At 45.3% G+C, this 15,284-nt stretch overlaps 1 protein-coding gene across 1 annotated transcript in view; it reads right to left on the reverse strand.

Moving 5' to 3' along the window:
- LOC115655346 (VPS10 domain-containing receptor SorCS1-like) overlaps window positions 1-15,284 on the reverse strand; it is a gene marked incomplete at its 5' end in the record, with an annotated part of 426,699 nt that overhangs the window by 56,287 nt on the left and 355,128 nt on the right. Inside the window, 6 exons of the mRNA XM_030570701.1 lie at window positions 701-831; window positions 2,347-2,464; window positions 4,167-4,274; window positions 5,823-5,914; window positions 12,022-12,098; window positions 12,368-12,470. Of these exons, the coding sequence (XP_030426561.1) occupies window positions 701-831; window positions 2,347-2,464; window positions 4,167-4,274; window positions 5,823-5,914; window positions 12,022-12,098; window positions 12,368-12,470 (629 nt within the window). The remainder of the gene's footprint in view (window positions 1-700; window positions 832-2,346; window positions 2,465-4,166; window positions 4,275-5,822; window positions 5,915-12,021; window positions 12,099-12,367; window positions 12,471-15,284) is intronic.

Genomic DNA, 15,284 nt, shown 5'->3' on the forward strand with positions numbered 1-15,284 from the left:
TTATCAGGGTTTGAGTTACACTTGTGGAGTTCATTTATGGCACCAGTTGTTGTTTATGCATGTTCGGCTTGGCTTTTACTGGCTGTTTTATACTGACCCCCCCCAACAAAAATAGCATTGTAAGAGAGGACAAAAACAAGTGAAAATCATCATAGCCTTGGAGCAACATATCAAAAAAGGCTGCAAATAGCAAATGAGCTGAACCTCTCAGGGTCCATGTTACAGCTTATAGGTTGCATTCAGCACACACCACAGATCCTGGCGGAGGGCCTCTGGCAATGGAAAGGGCACTTGGAGGTGAGCTGGGGGCAGCACAAACTAATCACAGTGGCTCTCCGCTCAGGAGTTCACACGTAAACAATTCAGCCCCCAAAGTGTGCAGTGCTGCGCAGGATAGGGACATGAGCTAGACAACGTGTGGATATGTCAATTCGGGCTGTTGGAGCCTTTGCAAATGGTGATCCAGACAATTTCTTAGGGGAGGTTTATGCTGCCTGTTCCAGCAGATCTCTTTGAGTCCCTCTTTTCCTGAGCTATTGCTTTATCCCTGCGCCAGCAGGGGGTGATCGAGCTACATACCGGCCCAAACATGCTTCTCTAGGTATCTGCCAGCCTAACCCTTTGTATGCAGATCAAGTGAGTATCATGTTGGCATGGGCAGATGCACATCTCTCAGGTGTATCCCATCTGCATTTCTCACCAATCAAAGTCTGCCTCCGTGCAAACACATGGTTCCGATGCCATGGCACCAGCGTATTTTCCCTGCATGCACTTCTTCTCTGATTTGCGTTTCCTGTAGATCCGTTTTGCTCCCATAATGCACGCTTCTCCCTGAAAACAAAACCAGAACAGTCTACCCTTACACCATTATTATTTTTAGCACCCCAATTTGGTAAGTTTTTAGCAGTTGTGGTGACTGCCTTATAGGATGATTTTTTGGACCAAATTCTCTGTTGGTGCAGTGGAGCAGCAACCACAGTTGAAGCCAAAGGGGCTGCATCATGTATACCGGCAGACAATTTGGCTCTATCGGCTAATATGTGTATCCAGATGTGGACCAGACTTCCCCCAAAGTTCAGGGGTATTTGAATCCAGAGTTTTGATTCGAGGGTCATATCTGATTGATACCTTAGATACCGTAACAACTGACAGCACAGACTGATCCCTGTGATCTCTGAAATACTGAAGAGAAGAGCTAGTCCATTCTTTTAGTCGTCTTTTTTAGCTAACTAGCTCTACTGAATTCTGTCGTTTGTTTGTACATAAAGCTACTCCATACATTTTGAGTACAGGATGAATGTATTTGTCTGTTACACACTGAACTCAAACACTTCTTATATAGCTGACTAAAGAACCCTGCAAAATATTTTTTCTCTAGGGAAACCAGAGAAGAGAAGGCTCAGACTTGCACTCTCAACAGGAACCCAATCTAGAGGCAAGAATATGGGGCAGTCTTCCACGCACAGTTTCCTGTGCTCAGAAGCAGACGTTATCGAAGATGGACTGGGAGTCCCTGGCTTTTTAGATTATGCACGCACAGAAAGACAAAAACAAAATATGTTTGGCTGGCTTATATTTTACTCCTGTTTGAACTGCTGGATGAAAACGGAGCTTTTTCACAGCTTTGCCTGGCTCATGTAAACAAAGGGCAGAACAGTGGCCAGCGTAAAATAGTGTTGCTGCACTGACTTCAAAGGAGATGTACATCAGCTGACAATCTGACCCATAGTTGGGACTTCAGTGTTGCGTTTGTGTCTCACTGGAACAGTCAATCTAAGCCCAGTCCACTTTAATTTTCTATTACTTCTCAAACCCTTTCCCAAGAAGTTATAAATGGAGATGCCCTATTCTCTGACAGTGTAAACAAGTTCAGCTCTATTGACTTCAATAAACCACTAGACCATATGGCCATAATTTATTCTAACCCTACAGAATATAAAACACCAGGTAGAAAGTGTCATGAGCTAGGAATTATACTCTAGGGCCCAGATTCCCAAAGGTATTTAGGTGCCTAACTCCCATTGACTGTATTGGCACTTGGATGCCTATGCACTTTTGAGGATCTGGGCCTATATGACTATCTGAACCATGCGTGTGGGTGTTCAAGTAAAACTTGAAACACCTGCTTCTTTCTAAGCCCTGGCTTGTATCCATTAGAGATGGAAGCAGCCCGTAGGCTGCAGCTTGAAGCCAGTGTATAATTGAAATGAAATATTACAGGCCAGTAATAGTTTCATCTGGTGACTCTGAGCCACCAAGTTAGCAGGAAAGGACCTTGGTCTTCACCAGTGTTCAGCTGCAGCACCATCAAGACCTCAACTCATATCCAGTTTTCATGCTTCGTACCTGGCTATGGAGCTGCCACGGCCGGTAGTCCTCTTCTGCACATCTCCTGTCAAAAATTGACTTGTAGTCCACTTTCACCAGCTGCCATTCCGAGCGATGGCTGAAGTGTCCGAACACTCTACAGAGCACAGCAAGGAAGGGTTTATACATTCAAAGGCATTGCCAATGCATCCTCCTAGGTATAGAATTTACCTAGTGTCAAATTTTCAGATGCGCCAGAGGGTACATCCACACTGTAGCTGGGAGAAGTGACTTCCTAGTTCTGGGAAACGTACACATGCTAGCTCTGCTGGAGCTAGCATCTAAAAATAGCAGCATGGTCCCAGTGGCAGGGAAGAGGCTCTTTCTAGCCACCCGAGTACAATCCCATCTCACCTCCTATGTACATACTTGGGCAGCTAGCTGAAGCTGTTGCCAGTGATTCTGTGGCCACACTGCTGTTTTTAGGTGCTAGCTGAAGCAGAACTTGTGTGTGTGTGTACACACAGACACACACACACACACGGAATTACAGCTTCCAGCTGCAGTGCAGAAATACCCTAAGTGACTTATGATCCTAAATTTCACTGATTTCAATGAGATTGTGGGTAACATTTTCAAAAGCCCTTAGGCAACATAGAAGCCTAAGTCTAAATGAAAGCCAATGGGACATTGGCTTCTAAATACATAAGTCACTTTTGCAAATGTAACTCCTAAACTATTATTTCAGGACAAGGCTACTCTTGTTGAGCTATGACTGATGCTAACAAGGGTCTTTTTGGGGCAACATACAAAAAATGAAGAATAATCTTCTAAATATCTACTAGAGATGGGACAAATCTAGGCCTTAGGAATCGGAACCACTGGATATTTTATGGAGTGGGGATGCATGAGGTGGGGAGTGGCACCCTATCTGAATGAACTTGCCTGTAGGATTCTGGTCCTAGAGCGGATCCAAAACAAGGAAAATTTGGTTTTCAATTCTGGTTTGGCTTTGGCTGAAACCTGATCAGGAGAAGAAATTTTAGAGGCCCAGCTATTGGCTTGCCAAAGGTTTGCCATTTGAGGCTGATGTTGTCCAAGAACAACCCACAGGCTTTTAGTATCACTGAATCCAAACTCAAATCCTATCCCTGGTTCTACCACAAATCTAAGCCCTGGGCTCCAGTTTAATCAAAATCCAGAACCAGATCTGGATCTGAATGGCACCTTCTTAGTGCACCTTTATTTTCAGCAGTTTATTTCGAAACCACAAGTTCTATCGATTACAACGTGATTCATTTTCACAAGCAGAAACTGAAATTCTCTCATGTTTTTGCAAATTTGAGCCCAAGCAAAATGTTAGGGTGAGTACAGATCTCTGTGCTATGCAGAACTCGGAATCCCACATGGAAAATAAATCACAGTTCCCAGGCCACATTTTGTCATTCACGCTTACCATTTTGCAGCATCCCAGTAAAAAATACAAAAGCATAGCTTTGAAAAAAAACAAAAAAAACCCATTTTTTCATTCCAACATTCACTTGCAACGGGTAGCTCTGCTTAAAGTCTCACACAGCTTGAAAAGCCAAATATTCACATTGATGAGTCACATGGTCACATTTCTGAAGCTTAGGTGTATCCCACGTATGACCCTCCATATTACATGCAAATGTTGCTGACTTTTGGCATCACAAGCATGACTGCATGACCTGCCTCCCCTAGACCCCAGGTTCAGTCTCCATACACAGCCTGGCCAGAGGTGTCTTTACACGAGGATCTGGCCCAAGTATGTGTTTATGGTGCAGTTCTCATCAGAGTTAACTTGATGTTGGCTGTTTTCCCTTTCCACGCTCACTTACGTCATGATCAGAGTCTCCTCACCAGGCTCACCCAATACCCCGTCCACAAAGAGTGGGGTGGACGTGAAGCTGTACTTGCTCCAGGATCTCCCTTCATCGAAACTTAACCTAGTGGGAAAAGCAGAAGTGTCACCATCTCTCAGACACAACTGCAGGAAATGGAGCTGCTCGACATGAAGAGACAAAAGGTAGGAATGCCTCAACAGCTAGGCAGGCCAAGTTTAAAAAAAAATGGCTAAGGATTTTGGGTGCCTACTCCGAGTTGCTTTAAAGCTGCTTGATTTGCAGCACAGGGTACGTCTTCACTACCCGCCGTATCGGCGGGTAGCAATCGATTGCTCGGGGATCGATATATCGCGTCTACGCGCTTATATCGATTCCTTAACTCCACCAACCCGAACGGAGTTGCGGAATCGACAGGGGGAGCCGCGGACATCGATCCCGCGCCGTGAGGACGATGAGTAATTCGATCTTAGATACTTCGACTTCAGCTATGTTATTCACGTAGCTGAAGTTGTGTATCTAAGATCGATTTTCCCCCGTAGTTTAGACCAGCCCACATTCTGAGCACCCGACCTCTGAAAATCAGGCCCTTTTAAGGTGTTACAGGGTGAGGCTTCCAAAACCAGTAGTCGCATTTGATAATCTTGATTTTAATGCCCCACACAAAGGTTTCTTCTGGTTTGACTAAAAGGTCTCCATACCACTACTGCTGAATCCTTTTAGCCTGCCAAGGCAAACAAACAGCTGTCTCTGCTCTTGGGCCACTGCAGTCCTAGAAAGAACGACTTGTTTTGGGCATCATAAATCAGAGCATTGATCAAGTTAGTTTGGCATGATACTGCTAATCAGCGGTCAGTACTTAAGGAGTGGTAACTCATGAAGTCTTGCGTTAGACTGTAATTTTAAGGGCAAGCTGGACTCTGCAGTCAACATTTTTTAAAAATGACTCGTGATCTTTCAGCTTGAGACACCTTAAAAGGAGCTATTTTCAGAGTGCAGGAGCTCGGCACTTTCTGAAAACTGGGTCTCAGGATGAAAACCCAGAACCACTCGTCGCTTTCTACAATCTTGATCTGTGTGTGTTAGATATTGTCAAGATGCTGACTGTAGTGCTGGCTACGTAACGATAAACAGCACATTGCGATGCTCCGTCCAGGCAGCTCAACAGCTGCTCCTGGTGGTGACAATGCTGCTTTCTTTAGTGGGTAGCCCTGATGCTATCTAATAAAGTTGTGGCGTAACTGCTGCCCTCCACCTAGGAGATAATTTCATCCACAGTTTTGCAAATAAAGCAAATTTGGAACTCATTAGGAGACTGATCCTACTCCAAACTCCAATGTAATGGGCAGACTCTAGGGGCCAAACCTTCACCTGGGATAGATCAGCGTAGTTCCAGAGATTTTAATGGAATGACGCTGATTTACCATTCTGGAGGGTCTGGCGCCAGAACTGTAACCTGTTTCCCCACTTGCATTGATGTGTGAAATCGCCGGCACTGCTTTAGCCTTATCAGAGTGAATGCATGTAAATTTCTTAATTGACATATTCCAGCATGTAGCTAAAAGAAATTAGTCACCGCTTAACTGCCAGCAGCACGTAATCTGGAATGAAGGGCTCCCTGACAAATGGGATCAGCACAGTCACAGTCATTACCATAGATGTCTGATAGGCAAAGATGTGTGTTTCATGGCAACCAGGACTCCACCTTGATCCAGGTATAAAACGCTGTGCTCCTCTTCAAAGATCTGTAAAACATACATATACCCAGATCCGTTTTCCTTAGCCTAGATAACAGGCCACATTCTTATTCCGGGAGAGGCACTGGATGGGGATATGTTTACCAAACTACAGAGCAAGGAGAAGACACGTTATTACTTAGACAGTTCCAATTTTTTTATGTTGCTATCTTGCTGCCCCCTTGTCAAATGAATTTCATCCTGCCAGCTGGCAGGGAGAATCTATTTGAAATGTGATACTTTTAGACCATCACTCATCCCCACCCTGCAGATCAGGGAGCTTTGTTTGAGGTGCAGGAAGCTTCACTTTGTAGGTAACTTACAAAGACCATATGGGAGGGTTTTGAGAGAACAAAGAGAGCTGAGCAAATGATGAAAAATTAAATTCTCTCTGTATTTGTTCACATATTAAAACAGGTTTCCTTCGGTGCGGTCCCTTTTATATTCTCCTGCAAACACCCATGCAGTCCAGTTTCGGTAGTAGTCTTTGGATAGCACATTTTAATATCACTGCTTGGCTAATTTAGGAACTCAGATTTTAGGGGTCTAATCTCATGTTCATTGAACTCGACGGAAAAGCTTCTATCCACTTCAATGGCACAAGACCAGGTTCTAAATATACACACCTGATGATAAGAGTTGCAGTCCTCCAATCAGAGAGAAGATAGACTTATCTGTGACCAATCACAACAGAGCTCGAATTTCAGATTTCGAATAGCGAGCCATGGGACAAAAAGAGTTTGTGTAAAATGTTCGCGAATAGCAAATAAACGATAAAGACCCAGGATCTGTTTGCTGCCATTTCCCCAACCAAAAGGTGAGAAGATCCATCGAACAAATTATTCATTTTATTAATTAGTCACTCAGCTCCAGCAACAATAAAGGCACATTTCAGGTAGACAGGAAAGTCAGGCCAGTGGTTCGTGCTTGCTTGGGATTTGAGAGACCGAGGGTCATTTCCCTAGTCTGCCCTAGACTCCCTGTGTGACCTTGGACAAGTCAGTCTCTCTGTGACTCAGTTCCCCATCAGTTCCTGTAGAATGGAAATAACAGCACTGCCCTACCTCGCAGGGGTGTGATAAGGATGAACAAACTAACAAAGTGAGCGCTCAGACACTGCAGAGATGGGGGCCAGGTAAGTACCACAGAGAAATAGTTTTGTGAGTGTCCCTGGAAATCCCTGCCATTCCCTCCCTTTACTCACCTTCGCAACTCCACTGCATCGCTCCCATTGGCTTGACTCATCCTTCCTTTTTTTTTAAATGGGGGCAACATCCAGACTCCATAAACGCTGCTCCGTGGGGGCAGGGGATGCTATATAGCAACATGAAGGACTCTGCTCTCCACTTCCCCACTGCTTCCAATCCATGCTAACACTGGAATGCTGGAATGTCCAGACTGAGTCAGACCAGTGGTCCCATGAATCCAGCACCCTCTAATCATCAGTGGCCAGTATCAGACACTTCAGAGTCAGGGCCCAAGCAATGATGCTCCCCACCCCTAAACTCATCTTGCCTGCAAGGCAGAGCAACCGCCAATCCAAGACTGACTATTTGCATTGTTAAAAGCATTTAACTATACACTTAATTTCAATGTGTGAGAATTATTGCATGTTAAATAAATGCCAGCTAATTATTAAAACATATTTAATGATGCTCAGCAGCCATCCATTAGATTATCCAGCCTTCTGCCTGATTACTAAAGCTCATTAGTTATGTGCTCTCAAAGCAAGGGATATTTAATTAACATACAGAACAGTGGGGAGGGAAGGGGGCAAACACATTTGTTTCGGTAATCACAGTGTCTCACTCGTGTGGCATGAAACTTTGCTTTCCGTGCGTGAGATTTATAATCCTAGCAGAACAGGAGATATTTTTCATTCTCCATCCAGTTCCTTTCAGGTTAAGTCCTTGGCTTGATGTGCTCCATCGAGAGGAAAATATGCTCATAATTCTGCTGTGCTGTCCTTGTAAGAGAGGACCTTGTATTTTAGAGACTATGTTTGTATTTGCAGTGGTAGTGCTGGTGACCAAGAAATGGATGGGGAGCCTTAATAATTGTATTGAGGGTGTAATCATCAGAAGGGAGAGGAACTGTTGAGGTTCACACAAGGGGTATAACTAAGAGTAATATGAAAGGTATAAGAAACAGCACTTCCCCTCTCTCACAATAAATGAAAAAAGGTGACTGCCAAAGGTGACTGCCAATGAAATAATAAGGCAGAAAACTTATTAATAAAAAGGAAGGTTTTTGTTTTTTTTATAAACTAAACACATGTTAACCTGTAGAGCTCAGTGCCATAGGATATTACTGCTGGCAAAAATATAATCATATTGGGAAAAAAATTAGCCATTTATATGGATACTAATAATATACACAGTTATGTTACACAGGATACAAAACATAACCGCCCCAAACATTCATGCGTAGGAACACAGGAACGAAAAAAACAGCTTATTGGATCAAGTCCTGTAGTTCAATATCCTGTCTCAGACAGTGGCCAGCACCAGATTCTTCAGAGAAGAAATGCTGGAGCCAGCAGTTATGGGATAATGTGTCCACGGGGAAAGTTTCCTCCTAACCAAGTTTATTAGAAGTGGGTTATTGTAAGTGTCTCGACTCACGGCCACAGCACCTCCTGCTGGTGACTTCCGAGAATTAGTTCGTTCCAGCTCCGGAGCACCCTCTGCAGGCCCGTGATCTGCCTTACCTGTGGCCCCATGTCCCTCCCAGGACCCTGGTGCCCTGTTTACCTGGGGTGCTGCCCCTGGCAGTAACCCCTTTCAGCCTCAGGGTCTCCCCCTCCCCAGGGAACCCCCACCCACTATCCCCACTTCGCCTTAGTGTTTGGCTACTGCCAGTCCCCATCCAGCCCCCGCTCGCTGGGGCAGGCTGCAGTGTAAGCCACTCATCATAGGAAAAGGGGGTTCGGACCTGCTGCCTCTGCCTACCCATGGGCTGCCCCCTGCAACCCAGTACCTAATGGGCCTTACCAGGCCTTCAGCCTGGGGCTTTCCTAGACTGGAGCTCCCTGGCCCCCTAGGCCTTACCCCAGCCCTGCTCCACTCTAGGTTCCCTTCTTGGTATCTTGCAGCCAGGCCCTTCTCCCTTTACCGGCAGAGGGAGACTGCGTGGGCGGCTGGCTCAAAGCCTTTTATAGGGGCCAGCTGGGCCTGACTGGGGCATGGCCCCAGCTAAGCCTACTTTCCCCCAACCAGCCCAGGCTTCTTGCCCCAGCCACAGCCCTCTCCTAGGCTGTTTCAAGCCCCACAGGGCAGGAGCGCGTAATCACTCCGCTACAGCTAGTAATCTAAGGCCCTGATCCAAAGTCGATTAAAAAGTCAATGGAAAGGCTCCCATTGATTTCAACAGGCTTTGGATCAGGTCCTAAAGCATGAGAGTTTATATCCCCTTCATGGAACAAGCCAACTACTGACAGGGGCTTCGTAGAAATTTCCCCTTTTGGATGCATCCCTGGACACGTGTCCATTTCCAAGGTTAACTCCTTCCTTAGAAGCAGTTGGTCCAACAAGGACAACTGGCCTGATCCACTGTGATAATTTCTAGGTCCTTAATGAGATTAATTTAACAAAGGGTAACATGGACAGAATATCAGGGACAACTGTCCAACAGTGAGATCAGTATGAGGGAGGAATAACCTCCCAGGGAAGAGGAGAAAGTGACACCCCTTGAGCAATGGAAAGCTATGGTAGATTGATTTAAGTGACTCTTCTGTGCTGAAGCTCTGTTCCACCAGGGAATAGACTAGAAGATGGTGACACTACCTCAGGGTGCTCAGGACAGTGAATCACCTTGTTCTCTCTGCCTCCAGTGAGAGAAAGTCAGCTCCCTAACATTGATAACCCTGCAGCCACTCAAGTAATCCTCAGGGCTCTACCAGCCCTTCTTTGCCTTGCAGGAACAAAAGGTATATCCTTCCCCCAGGTCCCTTTACATGTGTCACCTGCAGTCATGCATGGTTCATAGGATGACCAGATGTCCCGATTTTAGGGACAGTCCTGATATTTGGGTCTTTTTCTTATACAGGCTTCTATTACCCCTCACCTCCATCCCGATTTTTCACATTTGCTGTCTGGTCACCCTAACTGTTCAGGCTATCACTGGACACACAGAAATTACCAGGTTCGCTGTTCCCAAAGGGAACAAGACATACTTCAGCTTCTTTGATTCAGCTGAGTCACAATTTGGTTAATATCACAGCACTGAGGTGTACAGTACACTCCCCATCAGGGGCGCCAGAACAGGGGGGCCTGGGTGAGTGACAGGGGAAAGGGGGTGGATAGGAGCGAGTGGGGGTGGGCCCTGCTCACTCACTCCTGTCACAATGGGGCAGCAGGTGGCTTCCCCCATGGCCAGGGGTCTCTGCTCTATTCTCCAAAGCTCGGCATCATTTGAATCCCTTGGGACAAGGAAGGGATTCAGATAACACAAAGGTTTGGATAATAGGGTTTTGGGAAATCGGGAGTATCCCGTCTACTGTAAAAGGAGAATAAATTTGTTCACAAAGAACAGAGATCTAAATGAGAACTGAGTGAGACTACTGGACACAGAATGATTACGCAAAAAATGAACCATAAACAGAAATCCTAGGTCCACCCTTCTCAATGGTTTATGTGTCCTATTTAATAAAATAGATTTTCTTCCAAAGATTCAGTCTTTGACAGAAGCGCTGGTTTTCAGTCAAAGCCAGGATCCAAGTCTTCATGAATACTCAGACCTTTCAAGGGGTGTCCCACAGTATTGGATCCCCAAATGGCTCTCTCAAAACTCATTGTGTTGTCCCCATAGTCAGGAGGACCCCTGCTGTTCTTTGCCTGTCGAAGGATAGCTCAGTGGTTTGAGCATTGGCCTGCTAAACCCAGGGTTGAGTTAAATTCTTGAGGGGATCATTTAGGGAACTGGGGTAAAAATCTGTCTGGGGATTGGTCCTGCTTTGAGCAGGGGTTGGACTAGACGACCTCCTGAGGTCCCTATGATGACTCCCCAGTCGACTCCTATTTCAATGGGGCTTCCATTGCTTTGGTTTACAATGCTTAATCTATATATGAACCTATGTAAGATATGTGAATATGCTTCCCTTTGTCTGGCAAAACCAGTTCTTCACCTATGCTAGGGATTAATACCTCAATAAAAATGATAAGGACATATATTCCGTATATACGCCTACTTTTTAAATATAATCAGTACATACACATTGATACCTTACAAAACACTGTTTATGGATGGCTGCCACAAAAGCAGTGTGTTAGTTGCAGTGAGTTTGCCAGGCTTGATAGGAATTGCTGTTATAGGACAACGAACTACTTCCCAGTTGGCACTAAGGTGTCCCTAGGGTCATAGTAGCCTAAGAAGGCTTTCCCATTTCTGATTTCTTTGATTCTCTGTCAAGATAGTATTTGCTACATCAAACTGGGCAGTATTTTACTTGTAAGAAAGGACATGTGCAATCCATCTAAGTAGCTCTTAAGCAGTAGTTGCCAAGCTGAGGGTTGGTGGGGAGCCAGTCACAAGTGTGGCAATATCTTTTTGTTAGAGCTGGGCTCAAACTAAAAGTTTTATCTATTGCTGGTGCGTACTGGCCTCTGTTGCCACAGTACCTGAGTACCTCACAATGTTTAATTTATCTTCACAACACCTCCCTGAGGCTGGGCAGTTTTATTATCCCCATTTTACAAATGGGAAACAGGCACAGAGAAGCTAAGTAATTTGCACACACTCACACAGGAAGCATTTGGCAAGGACTGAACCTGGCTCTCCCAAATCCTATGCAAGTGCCCTACCACTGGGCCTTCCTTCTCTAGATGTCTGCTCCAGCCATCCAAAGCCATAGCGCAGCTAATCTCCCATGGAAATCAACAATCAAACTCCCTTAAGCTGTATTTGAAAATACCAGTCTTGGTGGCTTGGGCACATTTCCACTTTTTAACAGGAAATAGTGTAAGTAAAAGCCAGTAGGGATTACCCTTCGCTTGGGTTACTATAAATTATTTTGCCACCAAAAAGAAAAAAAAAAAAGAAAGAAAAACAGATTACCTTTTTAAAGCAACTCATCTTCCCTTCATTTGACACTCAGTGCTGAGATACATGTTATTTACCTGTCTCCACGTGTTCCCAGCGTCTGATGAAACAAACATGCTGATGTCGTTGTCTGACAATTCGGTACCTATGTTACCTAAAAGGAGAACATTATTCAGTGCAACAACATCTTAAGACAGAGGAAAGTGAGCTGCCTCAGTGGTGTAAATGATTTTTACCTTTTCCTAAGCAAAAGATTTCAGTGTTGGGGAGGGGGAAGAATTGTCATTTTAGTTTGGCAGGGAAACGTAATTACAAGATCAAAGTCTAAATACTTCTATTTCCATGCACAGTGGAAATGCAATAGGTGGAATCTGAGGTATACAACACTTGGTGTACAATAGATAGTAACTGAATACTTCATACCAGAAGCCACGATGATGCTAGGGGCAGTATCTCGGCTGGCGATGTTTCCTGAAGTGTACGGGTTCTCGGAAACCTTTAGGTGAAGGTGCAGCGAACAATAGGGCTGGAGAGAAATTGGGGGAGGGAGGAAAAGACAAGTCATAAAGGGCATCCCACTCAGTCTCCCTTCCCAACGGGGATTTGTATATCAGAGTGATGGCCATGGAACATCAGAACAGAGGACTGGAAGGGGTCCCCTGCTATTGTGGACAATCCGTGAGAACCTAGCTTCCCTTACTCCTTTCCTGAAGGCTCCAAAAAAGCTCATTGCAAAATAGAAAAAAACACACCAAAAGCTGGAAGCAAATGGAACGCCAGCCCGAGGGACATGTGCCAGCCAGTCTGTGAACAACAGTGCAACAAGGTCTGATGACACCATTAGCACAGCTCTGTGAGCGAAGCACTGCAAGCTGCTACGTACTGACACGGGCAGTCTAATGAAAAGACAAACCCCAAACTGTCTCTCAAACCCTGGCAGTGACAACCTGGTTCTCTCTCCCACTCTTTTGATTCCTTTTATTTGAAGAGATCTCTTCCATGCCACAGTAACAAGGCAAAATTGTAAGGATAATAACAAAGAAGAGAATAATAGATGCCTCAGCTGCATAGTGCATGCATCTGCTGGTATTATTCATTATTATTATTATTATTTAAAAAAGCACAGAACATATATCCTGAGCCAAGGAGATTGCAGTCTCAGGGTCCAATCTTGCAAACAGATCCACACTCAAGATCCCTCGCTCCCATGATGTTTCCAGTTGGAGACAATGAGCCTCTATGAGCATGGATCTCTTTGGAGGATTTTACACAGGATGCAAAAAGCCAGTGCACCAAACCCAGAGGGAATGAGAGTGCTGGATAAGGAAAGGGCAGAGGAGGGGTATAACAGCAAGACTGAGAATCTGGGTGGTTTGGACGAGGGGAGAGAGAGTGTCCTGTGGACTGGAACTAGGGGAGAGCTCCATGCACATGGAAGAAGGCATGAAGATCTGAGGCTGGGAGAAGAACATAGGGGGCAGGGGCTGGGTCTTCTATGTTTGCAGAGTGCCTGGCACACAGACAAACGAGAGAGGTGAGAGTGCATGAAGCCTTCACTGAAACTAACAGGAGCTGGAGTTGCTCAGGTCTTTTCTCAGGATTTGATCCAATGATAACACAACACTACCACAGAGTGCATGTAAATACGATCTCTACCACGTGCATCTGCAAAGACTGGAGGAACCACCCAGACTATAAGTGGGAAACAAGGGTACACCCACCTCCTTCCAACAACCTTCAAGGAGTGGGAGGAAGATCATGATTAACCAGAGGATGGGCACCATGCCCCAAAATGATTCATAGAAGTTAGACATGGATAAGACCAACAGTGAACACTAGAAAGGTTGTGGTTTACTGAGTGAAAGAAAATATCTGCAGTGCTGTACAGTAGCAAGCTATTGTCAAATGCTAACTTGCTAATGGTAAGCATTGTTTTAGGCCTTCCTTTGGCACTTTCAAGATGGTCACTTGGAGCATAATATTGTCCCTGTCGTGGACACACTTGTGCCTCTCAGAGTTTGAAATATGAGTCCCTCAATGCGGACATCAACCAGCAAAGTCAGCAAGTACCACTCTCGCAAAGGCGAGCCCAGGGGCCGTGTGGGGAGGAGGGAGGGGAATTCTTCCTGATGTGATACAAAGGAAAAGGCCAGGGTGGCATGGGTGGGAGCATCGCTAGACAAGCAGAATATGCCAAACACCATCACCGCAGCTGACAGTCTTATACGGTCAGACTCCACAGCAATCCAGAGGAGGATTCTGGGGAGGGAACCCAGTTTGGCTAAGCAGAAAGACAGTCAGGGAAAAAAGGATTCTTCCTTTTACATTTCTATCCGTTCTGAAGGGCTAAAGGGGGAACATGCTTTTCAAACCAAAATAATTAATGTCTCCCTCTGGCATTTTGCAGACGGTAGCTAATGGAAGTAATTCACCCAATCCCCCACTCCAACAGAGATTAGCTTGCGTCTTAGACTTCAATCCTTTCAGATTGTGCTGCTTGAGGTTCCTTTTATCTTGTATCTGTATCACTTCATAGATACATACTGTATAGGTGTAAGCTCTGCTGATGGAAAGTGATATCATTACCATCATCATTACATAGATACAGGGTATATACAACAAGAGCCAGTGCAAGAGCTGACATGCTGCCTATCAAGTGCATAACCATTTATTCATCATAATGCAGTAATGCCTAGAGGCTCCAACTAAGACCAGAGCACCACCTAAACTCTGACTTTCCTCTCCACCCACACAGCTAAAACTATTGCTCAGCTTCTCATCATCTTGCCTACTGCAACCTTCTCCTCTTCGGCTTTGGCAAATGCATTCTTGTTCCATGTACTTCCATGCAAAGGTGTCCTGGCTTGTCGCTTTAATCCCCTCTCTGCTTCCCTCCACTGGCTCCCCCTTCCCTACCGCTTTAAACACCAGCTTCTGGTCTCCGCTTTTAGGCCTATCCCTGCACAGCCAATCATCTCTCCTATAATCCTGAGACATCCTGCCCATGTTTCCTTCAGTCTGCCAGCCCTTCCTATAGCTCTCCGATTCCTCCATTACTTTGAAGATCCTGGTGCAGGACTGCTGCTCATTTCAAGTTTGGTTCTCTGGGGAGAGGGAGGAAAGGAATGTAGGTGGAATGGGGAAACGTGGGGCTCTGTCCATTAGTTTCCCACCTCTTATGTGCCACAATTAGGGGCTGGCTACATGCTGTGGATAAAATAAGAACCTGCCTCGTTCTGCGCGCCAAACTCAAATCTCAACTTTTCTGAAGGCTTACAAAATCCACTTATTTTTCCTTATGTTTCATTTCCACTCCCCGCCCCCCCTACAGTTCTTGCCA

The sequence above is a fragment of the Gopherus evgoodei genome, chromosome 7 (genome assembly GCF_007399415.2).
Source record: "Gopherus evgoodei ecotype Sinaloan lineage chromosome 7, rGopEvg1_v1.p, whole genome shotgun sequence".
In the NCBI taxonomy this organism is placed as follows: domain Eukaryota; kingdom Metazoa; phylum Chordata; order Testudines; family Testudinidae; genus Gopherus; species Gopherus evgoodei.